Source organism: Lissotriton vulgaris, chromosome 5 (genome assembly GCF_964263255.1).
Source record: "Lissotriton vulgaris chromosome 5, aLisVul1.2, whole genome shotgun sequence".
NCBI lineage: Eukaryota > Metazoa > Chordata > Amphibia > Caudata > Salamandridae > Lissotriton > Lissotriton vulgaris.
In genome coordinates this window covers 1684732078-1684749541 of record NC_141693.1, presented here as the reverse complement: position 1 = coordinate 1684749541, position 17464 = coordinate 1684732078, and the positions used below count along the sequence as shown (strand labels likewise).

At 43.6% G+C, this 17464-nt stretch overlaps 1 protein-coding gene across 2 annotated transcripts in view; it reads left to right on the top strand.

Moving 5' to 3' along the window:
• Nucleotides 1-17464, top strand: part of TANC2 (tetratricopeptide repeat, ankyrin repeat and coiled-coil containing 2) — a 2475706-nt gene that overhangs the window by 1521932 nt on the left and 936310 nt on the right. For both annotated transcript variants that reach the window (XM_086923824.1, XM_086923825.1), the window contains one exon: nt 923-1071. In XM_086923824.1, the coding sequence (XP_086779950.1) occupies nt 923-1071 (149 nt within the window). The remainder of the gene's footprint in view (nt 1-922; nt 1072-17464) is intronic.

The window sequence follows — 17464 nt, the reverse complement described above, 5'->3', positions numbered from 1 at the left end:
GTGAACATGGAAAAGGCATGGGGTTTGGGAAAAAGTCATTATGAAGTAAGTGCAGGAAAAAGTGGTAGAAAGGAAGGAGCCAGAGCCATGGCAGAGGGATGGGACAGGAACAAACTGAGCCAAACAGCAGCAGAGGGAGTGGCGATGGGAAGAAAGCCAGGCAGATAGAGCCCGTGGAATGGGAGATGGGCGCAAAGCGAGACAGTCAGACAGTCAGTGATAGAGGCAGGGGATACAACGAGGAAGAGTAAACAGGAGTGAGGGGTGAGGGAGAGAGCAGAAGACAACTAGAGAAACATGCATTGGCCGCGCGGCCGCAAAAGTGGAAGTTATCTCACGCTTAATGAGTAATGGGAGGGCGGGTTGTGTGTGTGCATGACAATAGAGTTAATGAGCTAGGACGAGGAGGTGGCAGCTGTGCGCGTTATCGCAAGCTTGAGGCCAGCAAAAGCGTGTGGTCAGACTTATAAAAAACCCACTTAATAAGTGTCTCGCCAGGGCAGCGCATGCGCTGGCTCAGGCGAGACCTAAAAAGGGGTAAATGTAGATATTCTAAGCGTGCAAAAAGAAGAAAAACTTCTTATAAGGCAAATAAAAGTCAAAGACAAGAGAAACAATCCATAAAGTGGAAAGGTTCTAGGTTCAAAATTAAGGAAAACTCTATATTAAAGAAAAGGTCTACAGTAAGTAAGAAGATGCAATTATCTGTTAGGGGGACCTTTCAACATCCCTTCCAATAACCAGGTGGATCCTTGCTAAGACTTCTTTCCAAAATAATGATACCCTAATTCAGTTTATCAACATATGTGAAACTGGTTTAATATTCAAACAAGACATTCTCTGGCACTGCATAAGTATTATTAGTGCGCTTTCTTGGTATCATCGATTATTTTTCAACACAGCTTCTGATTTCTCTTTCTAGATGAACCCGAGCCAGAACTGGGACCACCCCCATCCGTAGATGAGGCAGCAAACACACTCATGACTCGCCTGGGCTTCCTCCTTGGAGAGAAAGTCAACGAAGTACAGACGGGACCCCAGTACAGCATGGAGGTTCAAGATGAAAGTCAGGTATGTAATTTCAGACATGACAACAGCAGTTGAGAACTTGTGTTTATTCTGTAGCCATCAAAATGGCATTTTTCCACCCTTTTAGCAAGTATGCCACGAGAATTCCCCTTGCTGTGATATTGTCCTCTTCTGAGTGGTACGAGGTGAGTTTTGACTTGCCTGGCATATGACGGGTAGCAGGTCTGCGAGGACAATAATAGTACATATCCCCACTTGCGTGCTAACCAACCTGATGAGTAAGATTCCAAAGAAAGAAAAGTGGTAGACAGTATCTATATTTTCCAAGTGCATGGGGAAACAGTGTAACCATCACGCTTGTTTTGAATTTTAAAAAAAGACTGTGATTTTACTGGATTTTTAATATAAGGATGTATGGATACAATCGATGGAGAAGGTTCAAAGAGCGGTTTATTTACAACGACGCAAACCTCATTTTATAAAAACAGTTAAGAAAGAATCATACCACATCAATCACAGAATTATTCAAAGATTTCTCAATATACATTCATATTCTACAGTGCTGCTAGGGCTCTTGCTTATTTTTTTTTCTGTTACTTTTTCATTAATTGACATGGTACTATTTTTAAGTCAGTCACATTTGTGTTTCATAAAATTGAATATCAGGATTATCATAGAAACAGAACAGGCCACATGCATTAACTATGTAGAAAATCATCATTCTGTTATTGCATTTGATTGTAAAGGTATTACACTAAGTGTAAAAACATAGGGTTCATGGCAGCATATGGCCAGTACACTGCTGCATTTTCACTGCTAGTGGAAACATTGCTTGAATTTTTTGTTATGCCAGTCATCACCAATGCTTATTAAAAAAGACTGTCGCAGGAGGAGAGAAAAACAATTACAAAATAAACTCTACCAAAAAAAATATGTACCTTAGTCTATGGAAAAGAAAGTTGACTCCACCATTAGTTGACTGGTAACAATCCAAGGTTTGTTTTTAGGTGCTGGCTGGTCTTTATAACTGCTTGGCCTACACCTTTTAACAGTGTATGGAGAAGGATTTGTGGTGGATAGACTGCAGCACACCACTAAGAAAGCATTGATTATGTTTCTGTCTAACCTGCACAAGCATTAGGCTCATAAAGACCATTATCAGTGATTAACTTTGAATGCAAAATAGGTGCTGCTCCCTTGAAGACTTTGCTGATTTTAATAGACCAGGCTAGCCTTTTTTTCCTGACAATATGACTTCAAATAATCTTCGTATAGTCTTGGAGTCGCTTCATCAAGTGGACTCTCACATTGAAGTAGGTCGGTTTCACTGGAAGCTGAAAAGTTGTTTAATTGTGCAGCTTTGCCTTTTTTTTTTATTTGAGGTGCTGAAAAGAATAGGATGTAACACTATTTTCTTTTTGTGGTTCAGCTAGTATATTCAGAGCCTATGTCCAGAGTGAGGACTAAAACGGTGACATTAGAAGAATTTAAGTTGGTTCGCAGAATTCTGCAGGTCTGTCCCTTATGTCATCAATTGTTTACAGTAGCAACTGAACCTTTAGCCTGCAAGCTGAGAGAGTAGCATATATATAGTGAGATCAAGTTCTATACGCACCATCCATTGCTGAATATGCATGTGGATGCTGCCTAAATTGGCCATTCAGGCACTGGGAAACAGTTTTGAGAGCCATGAACAATTGTAGTCTGGCAGAGACCTTAATGCACTAGACAGGTTTATGTACTCAAAAATCAGGCATGATTATTGCTGCCCTGTTTTTGGAGTTTCCGGTCCAGTCTAAAACATTAAATTGCTCAATACCGCAACCTGCATGTAAGATGCAGACAAGGTTATTTCCGAACTGTACCGAGTTGTTCTTGGTGATCATGAAGGCGGCATTGCAGCCAGCAGATGAAGGTGGTATACAGTGCTAAGTTTGTAAAAGAGTAAGTGTCAGAGTCCGAATGCTCAGAAGCATACAACCAGTGCAATTAAACTCCGGTGCACCTTAAGACCAAGCTATTCACCTAATACATAGGTAGTGCAATTTAACTTCAGTGCACTTAATCCCAAGGCATTCACCTAATACCAAGGCAGTGCAATTAAACTTCGGTGCACCAAATGCCAAGGCACCTAATAATACCGAGGCATTCACCTTATGCCTCTTTAATCCATTACTAGACACTGCTATCCATTTATCTCACTCTTGCAGGTACCTACTTTCTACCCTTGAGACTTTTTATTCTTCTTTATCTTTCTCGCTTTGTGTGTTTTTCCCTCTCTTGCTGGTCCAGGAAAATATGTGCCGGTGGCCTCACTGGTAATCACTGGCTCTAGTAAAGCACTAATTGTATGGCAGGGCCACTTATGGTCACTCTGGTAGGAACTAAGTCAGTCTGCAATCAATTTTTTCATTACATGTACTTTACCCTGAAAAGGCTGAATGCATTTACCCTAAAAGGTTACAGGTGAGTGAAGGCTGACTTCAGGCATCTTACTGGGGACTATTCCGAGATACATATGTGTTTAAAGGGTTGATCCCTAAAGGACCAAAAACCGCGGTCAGAAATTATTTTCATATGTGCCTCAACCACTGTCCAGCTTCCGATTCCCAGATTGTCTGAAAGATGCCGTTCTAGGATCTCTCATGACATCTTACCATTCCATCTTATAAATCCACCTTCCTTCCAGTGAAGCTGAAGCTGCAGGGAAACTTACCCCACTTACAAAACAATCCAATTTACATTACCAAATACATCCTTTTGTTAACCAAGAATAACTATTAAATAAATATAAAATAATTGCATGATAAAGGGAAGACCAGAGAAAACCCGAAAATTACATCACATAGTCTTGGAGATAACCAGGTCTTTCAATCTGACTTTTTCGACCGGTTATGTTTCTCCCTTCATCAGTTTTAAAAATAGAACAACCTTGTATATTAACCTTTGCCACCCAGTCGAGATTCCAAATGTGATTAATTGTCTTCCTTTTTGACAGCTTTATCGGCGATTTTTACTTTTCCTAAAGGACTGAGAAATCTTGAGCAACTTTGCTTATTAGTTAGAGCTTTCATTTTTACCATATCTCACACTTTTATCACAATGGCTTTTGTGGCTTTTCTCATGTCATACCACCTTTTGATGTATTCCACCTTGCCTTCGTCTTCTTTGCTCTACTCACCCAGGGCTGAAGTGTCAGACACTGACTTCTCTAAATAACTCAACAAGCGTTTGCTTTTTTTTTTTTTATATATATATTTTTATTCCGGTCCCCCCCCCCCCCCCCCCTTTTTGTTGTACAGAGCAAATAAATTCATTCACAAATGACATGCAATACATAAATATAAAATATACAAAGGGAAACAAGAAGTCAGGTAAAGGAGAAAAAGAACATTAAATAAGCAAAACTAATACTAGGCTTAATCAGAAATTTCTGTGTCTATATGTACAAATTATCTTATTCATAATCATTTCATTTCGATGCTACCCCGGATCTCCCCCTTCCATTTTTGTATAGGTTCCCATATTTGAATTCCTAATTTCTTGCCTTTTCTACCCCTCCTTGCATATATTGCTTTTTCGAGATTATACGCTGCTAATAATTTAGCTAGCGATTGGTGAAATGTCGGTGGTATACGGTCCAGCCATGCTGTGGCGATACACAGCCTTAATACAGCCATGGCCACAAAGATAAAATGTCCGTACTGAGTCTGACTATCATTGTCAACTACGCCAAGCAAAACCACTGCCGATGTTAAATTAATTTCTATCCTTAATGATCTCTTGAGGAATATCTCTATTTCATCCCGTGTTGTTTTTAAGTGGGTGCATGTAGAAAACATGTGGACTAAGTCTGCCTGAGAGCTATCGCACCTGGGGCAGGTAATACCAGCTGTACCTCCCCATTGCGCTATCCTGGAGGGCGTGTGGTACAGGAAATACAGTGTTTTATAGTGTTATGCCTGGAGTGGGGCAGAGCACAGAACTTTCTGCCCAAGTTCCAATGACCTACGGAAGACTTCCTTTTCTCTACCTATCTTCTGTACCCATTTGTCATCGTACTTTTCAAGGTCTTCTGTTTTATGTTCTATTAATTCAGCATATAATCTCTTAATTGTACAATCTGTACCATCCTGAATAATATCCAAGATGGAATTCGTACCAAATCCCGCCGGTCCTCCCTTTTTTGTTAATATAAAACTTCTAATTTGCAAAAACTTTAAAAAATGACTTGAATCTAAACCGTATATTGCCTGAATGCCATTAAACTGCATCACACCCTGTGATCCCATCATATCTCCCATTTTACTTATCCCATGCTTTCCCCATTCTGTAAACACAGCATCTGCAAATATATCACCAGGGAGTGTAGCATTATTACTCAATCTAGTGTATGCATTGTATCTACCTAAGCCATATTTTTTCGCAAAAGCCGTCCAAATCTTATGTGCGGCTATCACCATTTAGATTTGGTCCTTTTACAATAACTGTGTTCAGTAAACTTCAGGAAAAGGTTCTCTGCATCTGCCCCTAACACCAATTCGTGAATTGCTAAAGTTCCTGTCTCGTCTTGTCCTTCCATTTCTGCTCCTCCTAATAAACCAGTCATATATTGTAGGGACGCTGCCCAGTAATACAGTCTTAAATCAGGTAGGGCCCATCCGTCTCTCTCCCTAGGGAGTGCCATAAAACTCAGAGCTCTTCGGGTCTTTCCGTGCGACCACACAAATCGGTTTATCATATGTTCTTGGACCTTAAACCACTTCACCTCAAACAATAAAGGGATGGCCCTAAATAAATAAATAAATTTCGGGAAGAAAATAATTTTACCTATATTGGTTCGTCCAAATATTGAAAAGTGTATGTTATGAAGTCTGTCTAAATCCTTCTTAGCCTTATTTATTACTGGTGTTATGTTTGCCTCTACTAACGTATCCAGTTCTGATATTATTGTTACCCCTAAATATACTCCACTCTGCACCACCCGAGAATCTGAGCATTCCACTTTACTATTTTTAATGATCTGAGTCTTGGAGGCATTCAAAGCATATCCGGAGACCTCTCCAAACCATCGCGCTTCTACCTCAACCAATCTTATAGCTTCTGTAGGATTAGAAGTAACGACCGCCACGTCGTTGGCGTAAGCCAGGATTTTGTACTGTCCCCTATAGGTATCTAATGGGGAGATATTGTCATTTAAGTCCATACGTCGTATATAGGGATCCATATATAAAGCGAACAGAAGTGGGGAGCATGGTCACCCCTGCCGCGTTCCCCCCTTAATCTGAAATGGGAGCGTACATCCTGCGTTTACCTGTATACGGGCAGTAGGAGCTGCATATAATACTTGCAATGCTTTCACGAATCCCCCCCAAAACCATCCCTCTTTAAAATGAACCACAAGAAGTCCCAGGAGACCCGATCAAAAGCTTTCTCAGCATCTAATAGCATCACTGCGATCGGGTCTCCTGCAACTTCTGAGGCATCGAAAAGGGTTATAACCTTTCGGGTGTGATGTGTGGTACCTCTCCCTGGTATAAAACTGTGCTGGTTAATGCTCACTAGTGTATACACTACTTTCGCCACTCTAAGTGCCAGAGCCTTAGAGTACATTTTTGTGTCTGCGTTCATTAAGGTTATCCGCCTATATGAGCCAGGTTCTTTAGATGGTTTACCCTTTTTAAAGATTATTACAATGTCCTCCCCTGCCCAACTGGTTGGAATCAATGCCCCTGCCTGCGCCTGTTGCATTGTATTGATCAGATCCTGCTAGATTACCTCCCAGAAAGTTTTAAAAAATTCTATTGGAATTTCGTCCAGCCCTGCAGCATTACCAGAGGGAAGGCTCAACAAGGCGGCCAAAATCTCTTCCGCACTCAAAGGTGCCTCTAATCTCCTTGCCTCATCCTCATCAAGAATAGATACCGGGATATCCCGCAAGTAATCGGCTAATTTAGAGAGATCGCTTGGATGCTCTTCATCATACAATGAAACATAACATTTTCTGAATACTTCTCGTATCCCTTCAGAATCTGAAAATATTCTCCCCGCAACATCCTGAATCTCCCTCACTTCCCCCGTGGATACATTCTGCCTAGTGCGGATTGCAAGAGTGCGGCCAACAGATTCATTGAACTCGTAGCACCTCTCCCTATTTGCTAAGTATGTTTTAGCAGCTATACTTTCCTCTGCTTCCATCTTTGCCTTCGCTATTTTAATTAGTACCTGATCTAAAGATGCCCCACGTATCACATTATGGATTAATTCATCCACTGCATCTGATAGAGCCTTAGCTAACTCTGCCTCTTTTTGCCTTTCCTTCTTCCGCTTAAAGGCACTGAAACTTACTGTCTCCCCCCGAGCAGCCGCCTTAAAGGCATCCCACATATTTCCTGCCGCCGTGCTACCCCTGTTGATGTCCAAAATGCTCTTAATCCATTCAGTCATATATAGAAAATAAGCATCGTCTTTCAATAACCCTCTCTCAAATGTCCATACCCGATCCGGGCCTCTAGTTGCTGCAGTATTCAATGTTAAAATCAGAGGGTTATGATCGGAGATTATCCGGGGGAGTCTTTCAATTTTAAGTTTAGATAGCAACGAGTTTGATGCAAAAAAAATAATCCAATCTTGCACATACTTTGTGCGGGCCGAGTAAAAAGTAAACCCATGTTCACTAGGCTTTAGGCTCCCCCATACTTCCAATAGAGCGTTATTCCTTGCGAGATTACATATTGCACGACAGACTCTTTTTTTCCTGCCCTGATATCCACCACTAAGACCCATACCCGCTCCCCCTGACCCGTTGATATTAAAATCCCCTTCCAATATACTAATTTGGGACCAGGTGGCTAGCTCCAGATCCAAAAAATCAAAAATATCCGGGTCGTCTTCTGTTGAGCCATATATGCAGCCTATGGTAACCCACTCACTGTGGATTTTACATTCTATAAGCACCCATCTACCCCATTGGTCTTCGAGCTTTTTCCTTATTGTGATATCCCTACACTTAGACAAAATTGCCACTCCTCTGTTTCTAGCCCCCTGTTTTGAATGTGCAAGTACTCGGTACCCCAGCTGCTCTAGCAAGTATCCTTTTGCCCCCTCAATATGGGTTTCCTGAAGACACACTAGATCCACACTCAAAGTCCTTAACAAGGTGGCCACCCGCTGCCTCTTACTACGGTCGTTCAGCCCACTGACCTTTATCGTAATAATTCGAGTACACATTAATGAACAACCGGTAATTGTCCCATTCAGTCACCCATAATACAAAATGATGCATTGCCATTTTCGCCTTCTTTAGATACTTCCATCACCTGCCTCACCCGTGTTCTGCCACTGTACATTTTCTTTACCCTCAATTTTATGTTTCTTTCCTACATATCAAAATCCAACCATAGTGCAACCTGCCCTGTACCCCGCCCCTACCCCACTTACCCTCTACCCCCCCCCCCTTGCCCTCTACACCACCCCCTTGCCCTCTACACCACCCCCTTGCCCTCTACCCCCCCACCCTTACAGGCAAATAGGTCAATCCTGACCTATGCGTGACAGCTGTAGCCCCAAGTGCCAGCCACCTCCCGCTCCTGTTAATACCATCCTGTGCCTATACTATTGCTGATGTGGCTGCTGCCGCCACTACCACCTAATAGCCATATCCTTTTCCACTATTGATGAGCCTTCTGATTTGTCCGTCTCAAGGCAACCGTCATAATTTTTTGTCCCCCTTTCCTTTCTTTTATCTCTTTTAAGTATGCCTGGGCTTTGATTTCAGAGAAAAAAACCTTGATCTGGCCACCATCCACTACTTTGAGCCGACAGGGAAACGTCAAGTAGGCCTCGCAACCCATGTTTTGAAAAGGGGATATCATTTGCCTCATCCGCCACCTCCTTTCCACTGTCGCATGACAAAAATCTGGGCGGACAAAGAACGTACTGCCATTGTAGGAGCGTCTGGCCTCCGGCTTAGCCCTATCCATAATCTCCTGTTTCAATAAGAAATTTCCGACATAGATCAAAATTGCCCTAGGCTTGTCAGTTGCAGGACCTTTCCTTTGCACAAGAGGGAACCTATGGGCTCGCTGTATCTCGTTCTCCCAGTTCCAAGCTGCTAACTCCGGGAAGGCTCCCCTAAGCAAACTGATAACAAATGCCCGCACATCCTGCCCTTCCTTTCCTTCTCCAACCCCAAGTAATCTAACATTGTTCGCCGTTGGGGATTCTCATAGTCCTCGAGTTTCCAATGTACATCAGCTGCCATCTTTTCCTGTTCCCTTTTAAAATCATTCCATTTTCCAACGTCTTCCTCCAGTTTCTCTGTTCTTGTTTCCACCTCAGTGACCCTTGTTGCCATGTCTGTATAAAGTTTATTCACCTTCCGTAGTGATCCTTGAATCTTTTGGTTGGCCTGCTTTGCCCTCCGAGATACACTCCTGGTCTCCCCCTCAATTTGTTTTAGAGTAGCGTATAGCATGTCCATAGTCGTCACCTGCCCTGGGGTATTAGTGTGTATATGAGACGAGCTGTTACCTCCCTCTTGATACAGCTGAGAGGTAGCTGAATAGTTCCAATCCAGTCTTTTGGTCACTTCAGGATGTGTCGGGCTCATGTTGCCTTTTGATCTATTGCAGGGTCTATTTTTCAAGCTCTTAACTCTCCGTTTAGTGCACACTTTATGAGCTTCTTCACTGTCTGGTGTTGATGCTTCAGACTCCAATTCCACTTCCAAACTCCCAATATCACTTTCTGTTATTGAAGCAGATGCATCCTTATCCTCATCATCATCATCGTCATCATTTACGGAGAAGAAGCAATCATCACTGGGAGACCCCGGGTTCACGGATACACAGGCCACCCCTTGCACAGGGCCTAGACTTTTATTGCATTCTCTTAGGTCTGCTCCAAGATTGCTACCTATAGATACAATATCTTTAGGGCGTGTTAACTGTGCCATACCTCGACACATATCTCTGGTAGTCTCGGGAGTCCCTTTAGGTTGTAGGGGAGTAGCAGCTGGGCCTACACTAACTAGGGAGTTGTTCTGGAGCCTAAGTGTACCATAAGAGCCCCCATCCTCCTTGATACTCTCCACCCCAGCCGGTATTTCTATGCCTGAGTTTAGTCCAGCATCGTTTGCGCACACCACCGGGGGTATTGTTCCACCCCCATCTTTGCTCCCCTTACCGCATAAAGCAGAGTCCTCAACGTGTTGTTGCTTCCTATCCAGTCCCAGATCAAAGCCTTCTTCTTCGTGTGCCAGAGCCGCTTGACTGCTCTGATCAGGGATCTGCTTGTTCTGCTCCGCCAGTGCCAGCTCCAGCGAGTCCGCGGGGAGAGACGTCGATCGCGACGCCTCATCTGCTATCTGTACGTCAGCAGCACCTGCGGCTCCCACTATCACCCGGTCATCTCCGAAGCCCGAGCTCGGCTCTCCCAGACCGCCAGGATTCCTGCTTATTGCAAGAGCCATCCGTGAAGGAGAGAGCGCCGGACCCGGTACTGGAGCTGCAAAGGACTCGTGTAAGGTAGGTTGCCGCATATTGCCTTCTTTGATCAAGGCTTCACTGTTTTGGCGCTTAGCTCCTTTTTTATTCATCTGGCCTTTCTCTTTCTTTTCTTTTTCTTTCGGCCTCTCACTGTTGCCATTTTCACCATCTTACGAGTTATTATCTTTCCTTGCGTTTCTGCGGGCTTGGGCCATCGACCTTAAGTTAGTGTTCAGCGTTACCGCGCCAGGGTCACTGGAGACAGCTTTGTCCCTTTCTTTCTCCTTCTGCGGTTTTGGACCTCAAGGGGCCATATCTTGCATTGAGCTCTGTCGTCCTGTGTGTAGGATACCCTTCTTAACGCAGTCGATAGACCAGCAGAGCACTTGTAACAGCTTTGGTTTGCTTTTAACTACCCAGAAAAGAAGACGCTGAGCCAGGTTCAAAGGATATAGCATACTAAAATTCCCGGGCAGCACACATCAGCGGAATTTTCCAAAGATCCAAATGTCCTCTAGGAGCGAGGAGAGGAGCGACTGCTCCCTACTGCCTGTCAGCGGCCATCTTGCCCCCCTACTCAACAAGCATTTGCAATGCAATAGGTCTCGCATTTACGCGAGTTTGAGCTATTGATATTGCAAATAACAATGCCTTTTACTTATTGTTTTAACAACATAAATAAAAGGAATTAGGAGTAGCCAATAACCAACGGCCTATACATATGCAAGGCCTGATTTTCATAGCTATGGCTGTTCTCAGACTCTGCATAGCCTCTTCTTGGCTTGACCAAAACCCTCCGGCTTTTGTACAATGGAGGACAAGATTATTAACGATATGTAGTTTGGAGGTGGCAATATATAAAACCAAGGGCATTAACAAAAAGAAAATAGGTTTGCAGATTTGGGTACCACTACTTCAGTGGATACAAAACCACACCTAGGGAAGCTTAATCTGAGCTACTTAATGTATTTTCTGTATGTATTTATGATTGGTTATTGTGTTGGTGTTTGTTTTTTTGGTTGCTGTATGTTTCTCTCTTTCTTGCCCTTTTTTTAACATGCTTTTTGTACGGTATGATTTAATACCTTGGTCTTGGGGGGGGGGGGGTGGTCTTGGTCGGGGGGTATATAACTGTGGGGGAAAAAATGTGAATACAAATAATTTTAAAAAAAAGAAATTAAATAAAAGGAATTCAATGCCAATAGCTTAAACTTGAGTAAATGCACAACCTACGGCATTGCAAATGCTTGTTTTTTCTGTATGTAAGGGGAAACTTGGACTGTTGCTGCATAGGGTGCTGTTATTTTTCTGTATGTAAAGGGAAGCCTGCATAGGGTACTGTAATTTTTCTGTATGTAAAGTAAAGCTTGCATTGTTGCTGGAGGGGGCACACATTTTTCAGTATGCAAGGGGAAGCTTGCTTTGCTACTGCATAGGGTACTGCAACATGTCTGTTTAAGGGGAAGCTTGCATTGCTGCTTCGTAGGGTACTGCAATATGTCTGTGTAAGGGGAAGCTTGCTGCTGCATAGGGTACTGTAATGCTCTGTACGGTAGCATAAGCTTGTATTGCCGCTGCATAGGGTACTGTAATGCTTCTAAGCAGTGGGGTGGCTTGCATTGCCGCTGAATAGGGTGCTGTACTTTTTCAATATGAGGGTTGAACTTTGCGTTATTGTTGGACTGTTCTGCACCTGTTAAATAAGAGAAAAACGTGCACTACTGCAAGGTCTGTTCCGAGTGTCTGGGAATCTTGTACTACTGATGCGCATATGGTACCTATTCTGCATGTAAGCTGTCTGCACTATACTGGTTCTCTGTGTAAGGAAAGCTTGCACTCCTGAGAGCTATGCGGTGCATCTTGGTTGTACGTGTGGGGGGGGGCAGGGTGCACGCATAGTGGTTGAGGGGGTTGCGTGGGTATCCGTGTGTCTGCACCTGTCTTCCGCTCCTACAAAAAATAACCTACCTGTTCATGGTGAGGGACGCTTGAACTGATGCCTACATGGCACAGGTGGTGGTTCAGGAGATTGCACTGTTGCTGCCTCGGTGTACCTGTTGTGTATGTGAGAGAAGCTTGCACCTCTGCCGCCTACTCTATAACGTTTGTGCTTACGATACTTGCTTTCTTTACAAGCTGTACCTCTCCTGCTGCCTATGCAGTGCTTACGGTGTGCTTGGGAGGTCTGCACGACTCCGGCTTGGACTGTACCATTTCAGTTCGAGAGGGGGGCACCTTGCAGAGATACCACACAGGTTGCGACTGCTCTGTGAGTTGAAGCAGCTTGCACTCGAGCAGCCACTGCAATTCTTTTGTTGTGTATTCAGGACACTTGCCCTATCCCTGAGTGTGCAGCGAAAGCTTGCACGGCTGATGTCCGTGTGTCCTACAGAAGCATGTTCAAATCATGTGACTACCCAACAGGCAAAAACATCTGATGCTTCTGGTTACAGTCGGGTAAGCTGCATTTACTGCTTGTGGACAGTAGAGGGCGGTTTACGCTCGGCGTTCATAGCTCCATCCACTCTGAAGGGAAACAGCCTGTGCCCGACCAAGGCTTCCTGGCTACCACTCCCAGGCCACGGACCGCCCTCTCCAACTTCGGTCCTCCGTGAATTGGTAAGGTGCGAACATCCTCTAAGAGGTTCCCGGAGCTCTGGGACATTTCTATTTCTCGTGGCTGACCACCTTATTCTGCCCGAGCATCCCCTTGGCCTTCAGCGCCTACTTAGGTTAGATGGTTACACTTCTTTTTATTTATTTTTAGGATACAGCTTGTTTGCAGCATGTTAAGGCAGTGGAATGTCCGTGCGGGATGAGGTCTAGATGGTCAGCCACCACAGCCAACCCATTTTTGTCCAGGATTGTAGAGTCTTCTAAGGCGGTTGCCAGGTTTAAATTGTATTTATATAGTGCTTACTACCCCTGACGAGGTACCAAAAGCCTGCTAAAAGCCCGCCTTGCCTCCAGCTCTTCCTCTGTAGGTGTTCACTGCGAGTCTGCCCTTAGGAACAGCTCAGTGGATCCTGTTCGAGGCGCTGGAAACAGAGATTTCGAGCTGCCTTTCCCATGCTACCGTGGATGCCTTTCCCAAGAGTGTCCTTATGCCTCACGGTTTATGCAAAAGCACTCCTATTCCCTAGTACTAGGAGGCGCTATATAAAAACCATAAACAAATAAATACATTAAATAAGAAGACAGACTATAAATTAGAATTTAAGACGCAGGAAAAGTATGTTAAAATGAATAAAGTGGATAAGTAAAATATAAATAAAGCAACATGCAGGAAAGGTCGGAAGAAACTGTGCTCCATGCGTGAAATAAAAATGGAAGCATGGTAGCATGTAGCTCCTGTTAACAAGAATGTGCATGGTGCATGCCGCGATAATTAAAAACAGATGTCGGAACAGATGGCCCATGCACTTAACCACAAGCGTTAGGCCATGGGCGGATACATGCACACCGCTTTGACCAATTGTGTGATGTCTTTCTCAGAAAGACACAAGCATAGACCAATAAAAAAATAGCCACAAGCACGAGCTTGTGAAAACTGCTGGTCAGCTCCAAGAGGCCGTATCCTTAGAGTAGCTCATGCGCGCTGGCTCTAAGGCTCGACCTAAAAAGGACTAAGAAAAGTATTTGTTTTTCTGCATTTAAATAATTAAAAAGGAGTTTTTCCTATCACACGGTGAAGTGTGACTCTACCTACCCACTTTGATTTTGACCCTTTCCTCCTAATTGAATCCACTCAAAGTTACAAGCTGTACGAACTCTTTATTGGGTAGAAGTGAAGCTAGAGAACCTCTAGTTTCATCCCTTTAGTGCACACTGTTTGTTGTCTTTCCGGTTGAAAAAAGACTTCCATTCATAAGTTTGTTGATGCTTAAATTTCTTTTTTATTTGTTTGGCATTAGACTGTTGTTTTTCATTTCATTTTCTTACTAGTATTAGTCGAATACACTTCAGGCTGTGTCATTACAAGATTTCATTTCCAATGCATTTCGGGCATTAATGGCATGCCCTTCATCAGGGAATCGACACTGTAAACATAATATAGTAACAGTTATATTCTATTATGGTAAACCTTGTAAATCATAATCATTTCAAACATATATTTGCATTTTTATCGAGCATGATATCACTTGGGTTCTATGCGAGTCATTGTATATGTACAGATGGTTGTGCTTCAAAATGCAAGTGTTAAGAAAATTAAATAAAAACGGGGTATCACTTACAAGCCTTTCCTCTTATGTTGTGTGCATCTGTAAAGAAACATACAAGGCGTGATCAGCGATATATTGCGAGCGTTACGGTGAAGCGCTCGCTGCTTCTTGCGGTCTGTCATCTAAGTAAAACTAACCTGTGGTTTTCTTTAACGTGCTCGGGCTGTTGGCAATCTTCTCTGGCGTCGGCACAGACGGACTCTGGCCGCGTCTTACTGATTTGAAAATGTTCCGGTCATGTGACCATGAATATAGTAATAAACTTTACCACGAGTAACTTAATAAAACCAGCTGTGCATCTATCCAACAAACAAACACCGAACTCTTAATTGCTCTGTTGAATTTTTAGTCCATGATGTTATTGCTTTTTCTCTCCCAAACATTTCTGCATTCAGAAGCTAGGTATACCCCATTGTCCGTCAACAAAACATTGTGAAAAATATATTCCAAAGAGGGGGCGTGGCTAGCAGCCGAACAAGATGGCTGTATATTTTTTTTAAATGTATTTTACATTTTATTTATCAGTTTTGACAAAGAAGACAAAAGCGACAAACTGAAACTCAGTCACAGTCATTACATATTTAGAATGTAAAATAGAATGAAGTGATCCAAAGTACAAAGCATGTAATGGGCACAACGTCAAGCATGCACATAAAGTACAATAGAGATGTGAATAGGCAATGGCAGTATAATGGGATATAAAATTATTACAGCACTTAGGGCAGTGGGTTAGAGGGTGTCTTAAGCAGATGGGGATGTGCACGCAGATACTCAGACAGCAGTTACCAAATGCCTGAGGGTTTAGAAGCAGCCGACAGTTCCTCCGCATATAGCATAAAGTTATCCCTGTAGTAAATGGCATCTAGTAACCAATCCTGAAGCGTCGGGGCTCGTCTGCAGTCCCAGTTCATAGATAATCTGCGCTTCGCTAGCAACAACATTATGGCCACAAGTTACTTTTTTACAGCTCTCAGCGGCACATCAAGGCCAAGCAAACACAGTCTGGGAGTACATGGCAGTCTGCAGGACACCATTTTCCCTAAATGATCTATGACTGTTGTCCAGAATTGCTGCACCTTCTCACAGCACCATGCCAAATGTGCAAAGTCTGCTTGGTCTGTCCCGCAGCGTCTACACTTAGCGTTATCCCTTAGATTATATTTACACAGTTTAAGCGGAGTATGGTACATTTGATGGATGTACTTGTAGTGAATAATACGAAGGTTACCATTGGGGGTGAGTAGCGTAATCAGTGCGCAGCTGGCCATCCAGTCCTCCTCCGTGAGGGTTGCATCTAGCAGGATGGACCATTTATTACGCGCTTTTGTCGTGTCTGCTCCAATCTCTGATTGGATCCGTTTGTACAATCGGGATATGATATGTGCATGAGTGGTTGATGTCAGCAACATTTGTAGTGAATGCAGAGTAGGGGGTTCTTCTGGGAAGGAAGGGTATAATGCCCGGGTAGAAGCTCTCAGTCTATGATAAATGAATCTAAACAAAAGTGTTTAGTTGTTTATGTACGATAGGTCTTCTGGAGCAAGAAATGTGTTATTTGGGTACAGGTCACCCAGCGTAGTTATGGCCACCTGTTCCAGCAGAGGCATATTGTTCTTCTCTAGCGTGACCGATAATCCCGGATGGTATTGTAATGGAAGGCTAGAGGCATATGTGGGAGTTTTGCGATTTAGCTGGCTAATCCGCTGCCATGCTTAAGACGTAGTGCGCAAGGTGTTAATTTCCTTCAATGAAAGGTGTGGCCGGTTGTGGGACAGTATGCTGGTCAGTGGTATCGGATGAGTGTCACCATGCTCAGGTGGGGCAAGTACCGCACCGGGTGGTACCAGTAATATGCGAAGTGCGCCTGAGCACATAGGTAGTAGAGGTATACATCAGGGACTGTAAAGCGTCCTGCACTGTATGGGAGGGATAGCGTGTGCAGACTTATTCTACCTTGTTTCCCTGCCCATATTAACTTTATGAAGCCTGTACGGAGTCTAGCAAACACCGATTGGGGGGCGGGGGGGATGGGTATGTTTATGAATAAATAGAGCAGTTTGAGCAGAATCACCATTTTCAGTAAGAAGATTCTATCGGCCAGTGAGAGAGGGAGCAATATCCATCTTTGTATCTGCGTTTCTATGCGGTCAATGGCCGTCCCATAGTTTTGTCTTATTACTAATTCTGCATCCCTATGCACCCAAATTCTCAAATATTTAATTGGGTCATCTTGCCAGACGAGGGGGAAGTCTAGTTTGGAGCTTCTGTGCTGTCGGTTAAGGGGATTATAGCAGATTTATTCCAGTTTATATGTAGGCCAGAGTGTCGGCCGAACTTCACATACTCTCGAAGCAATGGGGAGAGGTTATTCTCAGGGTCTCTGGAATCTAAGTGCAGTATGGGCATAGTGTTGGCGGATTTTGCAGGCCAGAGGTTCCAATACAATCGAGAAAAGGAGAGGGGAGAGCGGGCATCCCTGCCTGGTGCCACGTTGGATAGTTACAGAGTCTGAAATGTGCCCATTAATTTTTATGCTTGCTGTTGGGTTTGTGTATAGGAGAGTGATCCACGTTAACAGTCGCGCGGGAAGGCCAATCCGCCGCAGAATTGTAAACATGTATGGCCACTCTACAGAGTCAAAGGCTTTGGCAGCGTCCAGTAACACTGCCACGGCTCGGAGGTCTGGGTTCAGTTGGTGTAGAAGAGCAAAGATCGTACGTAAGT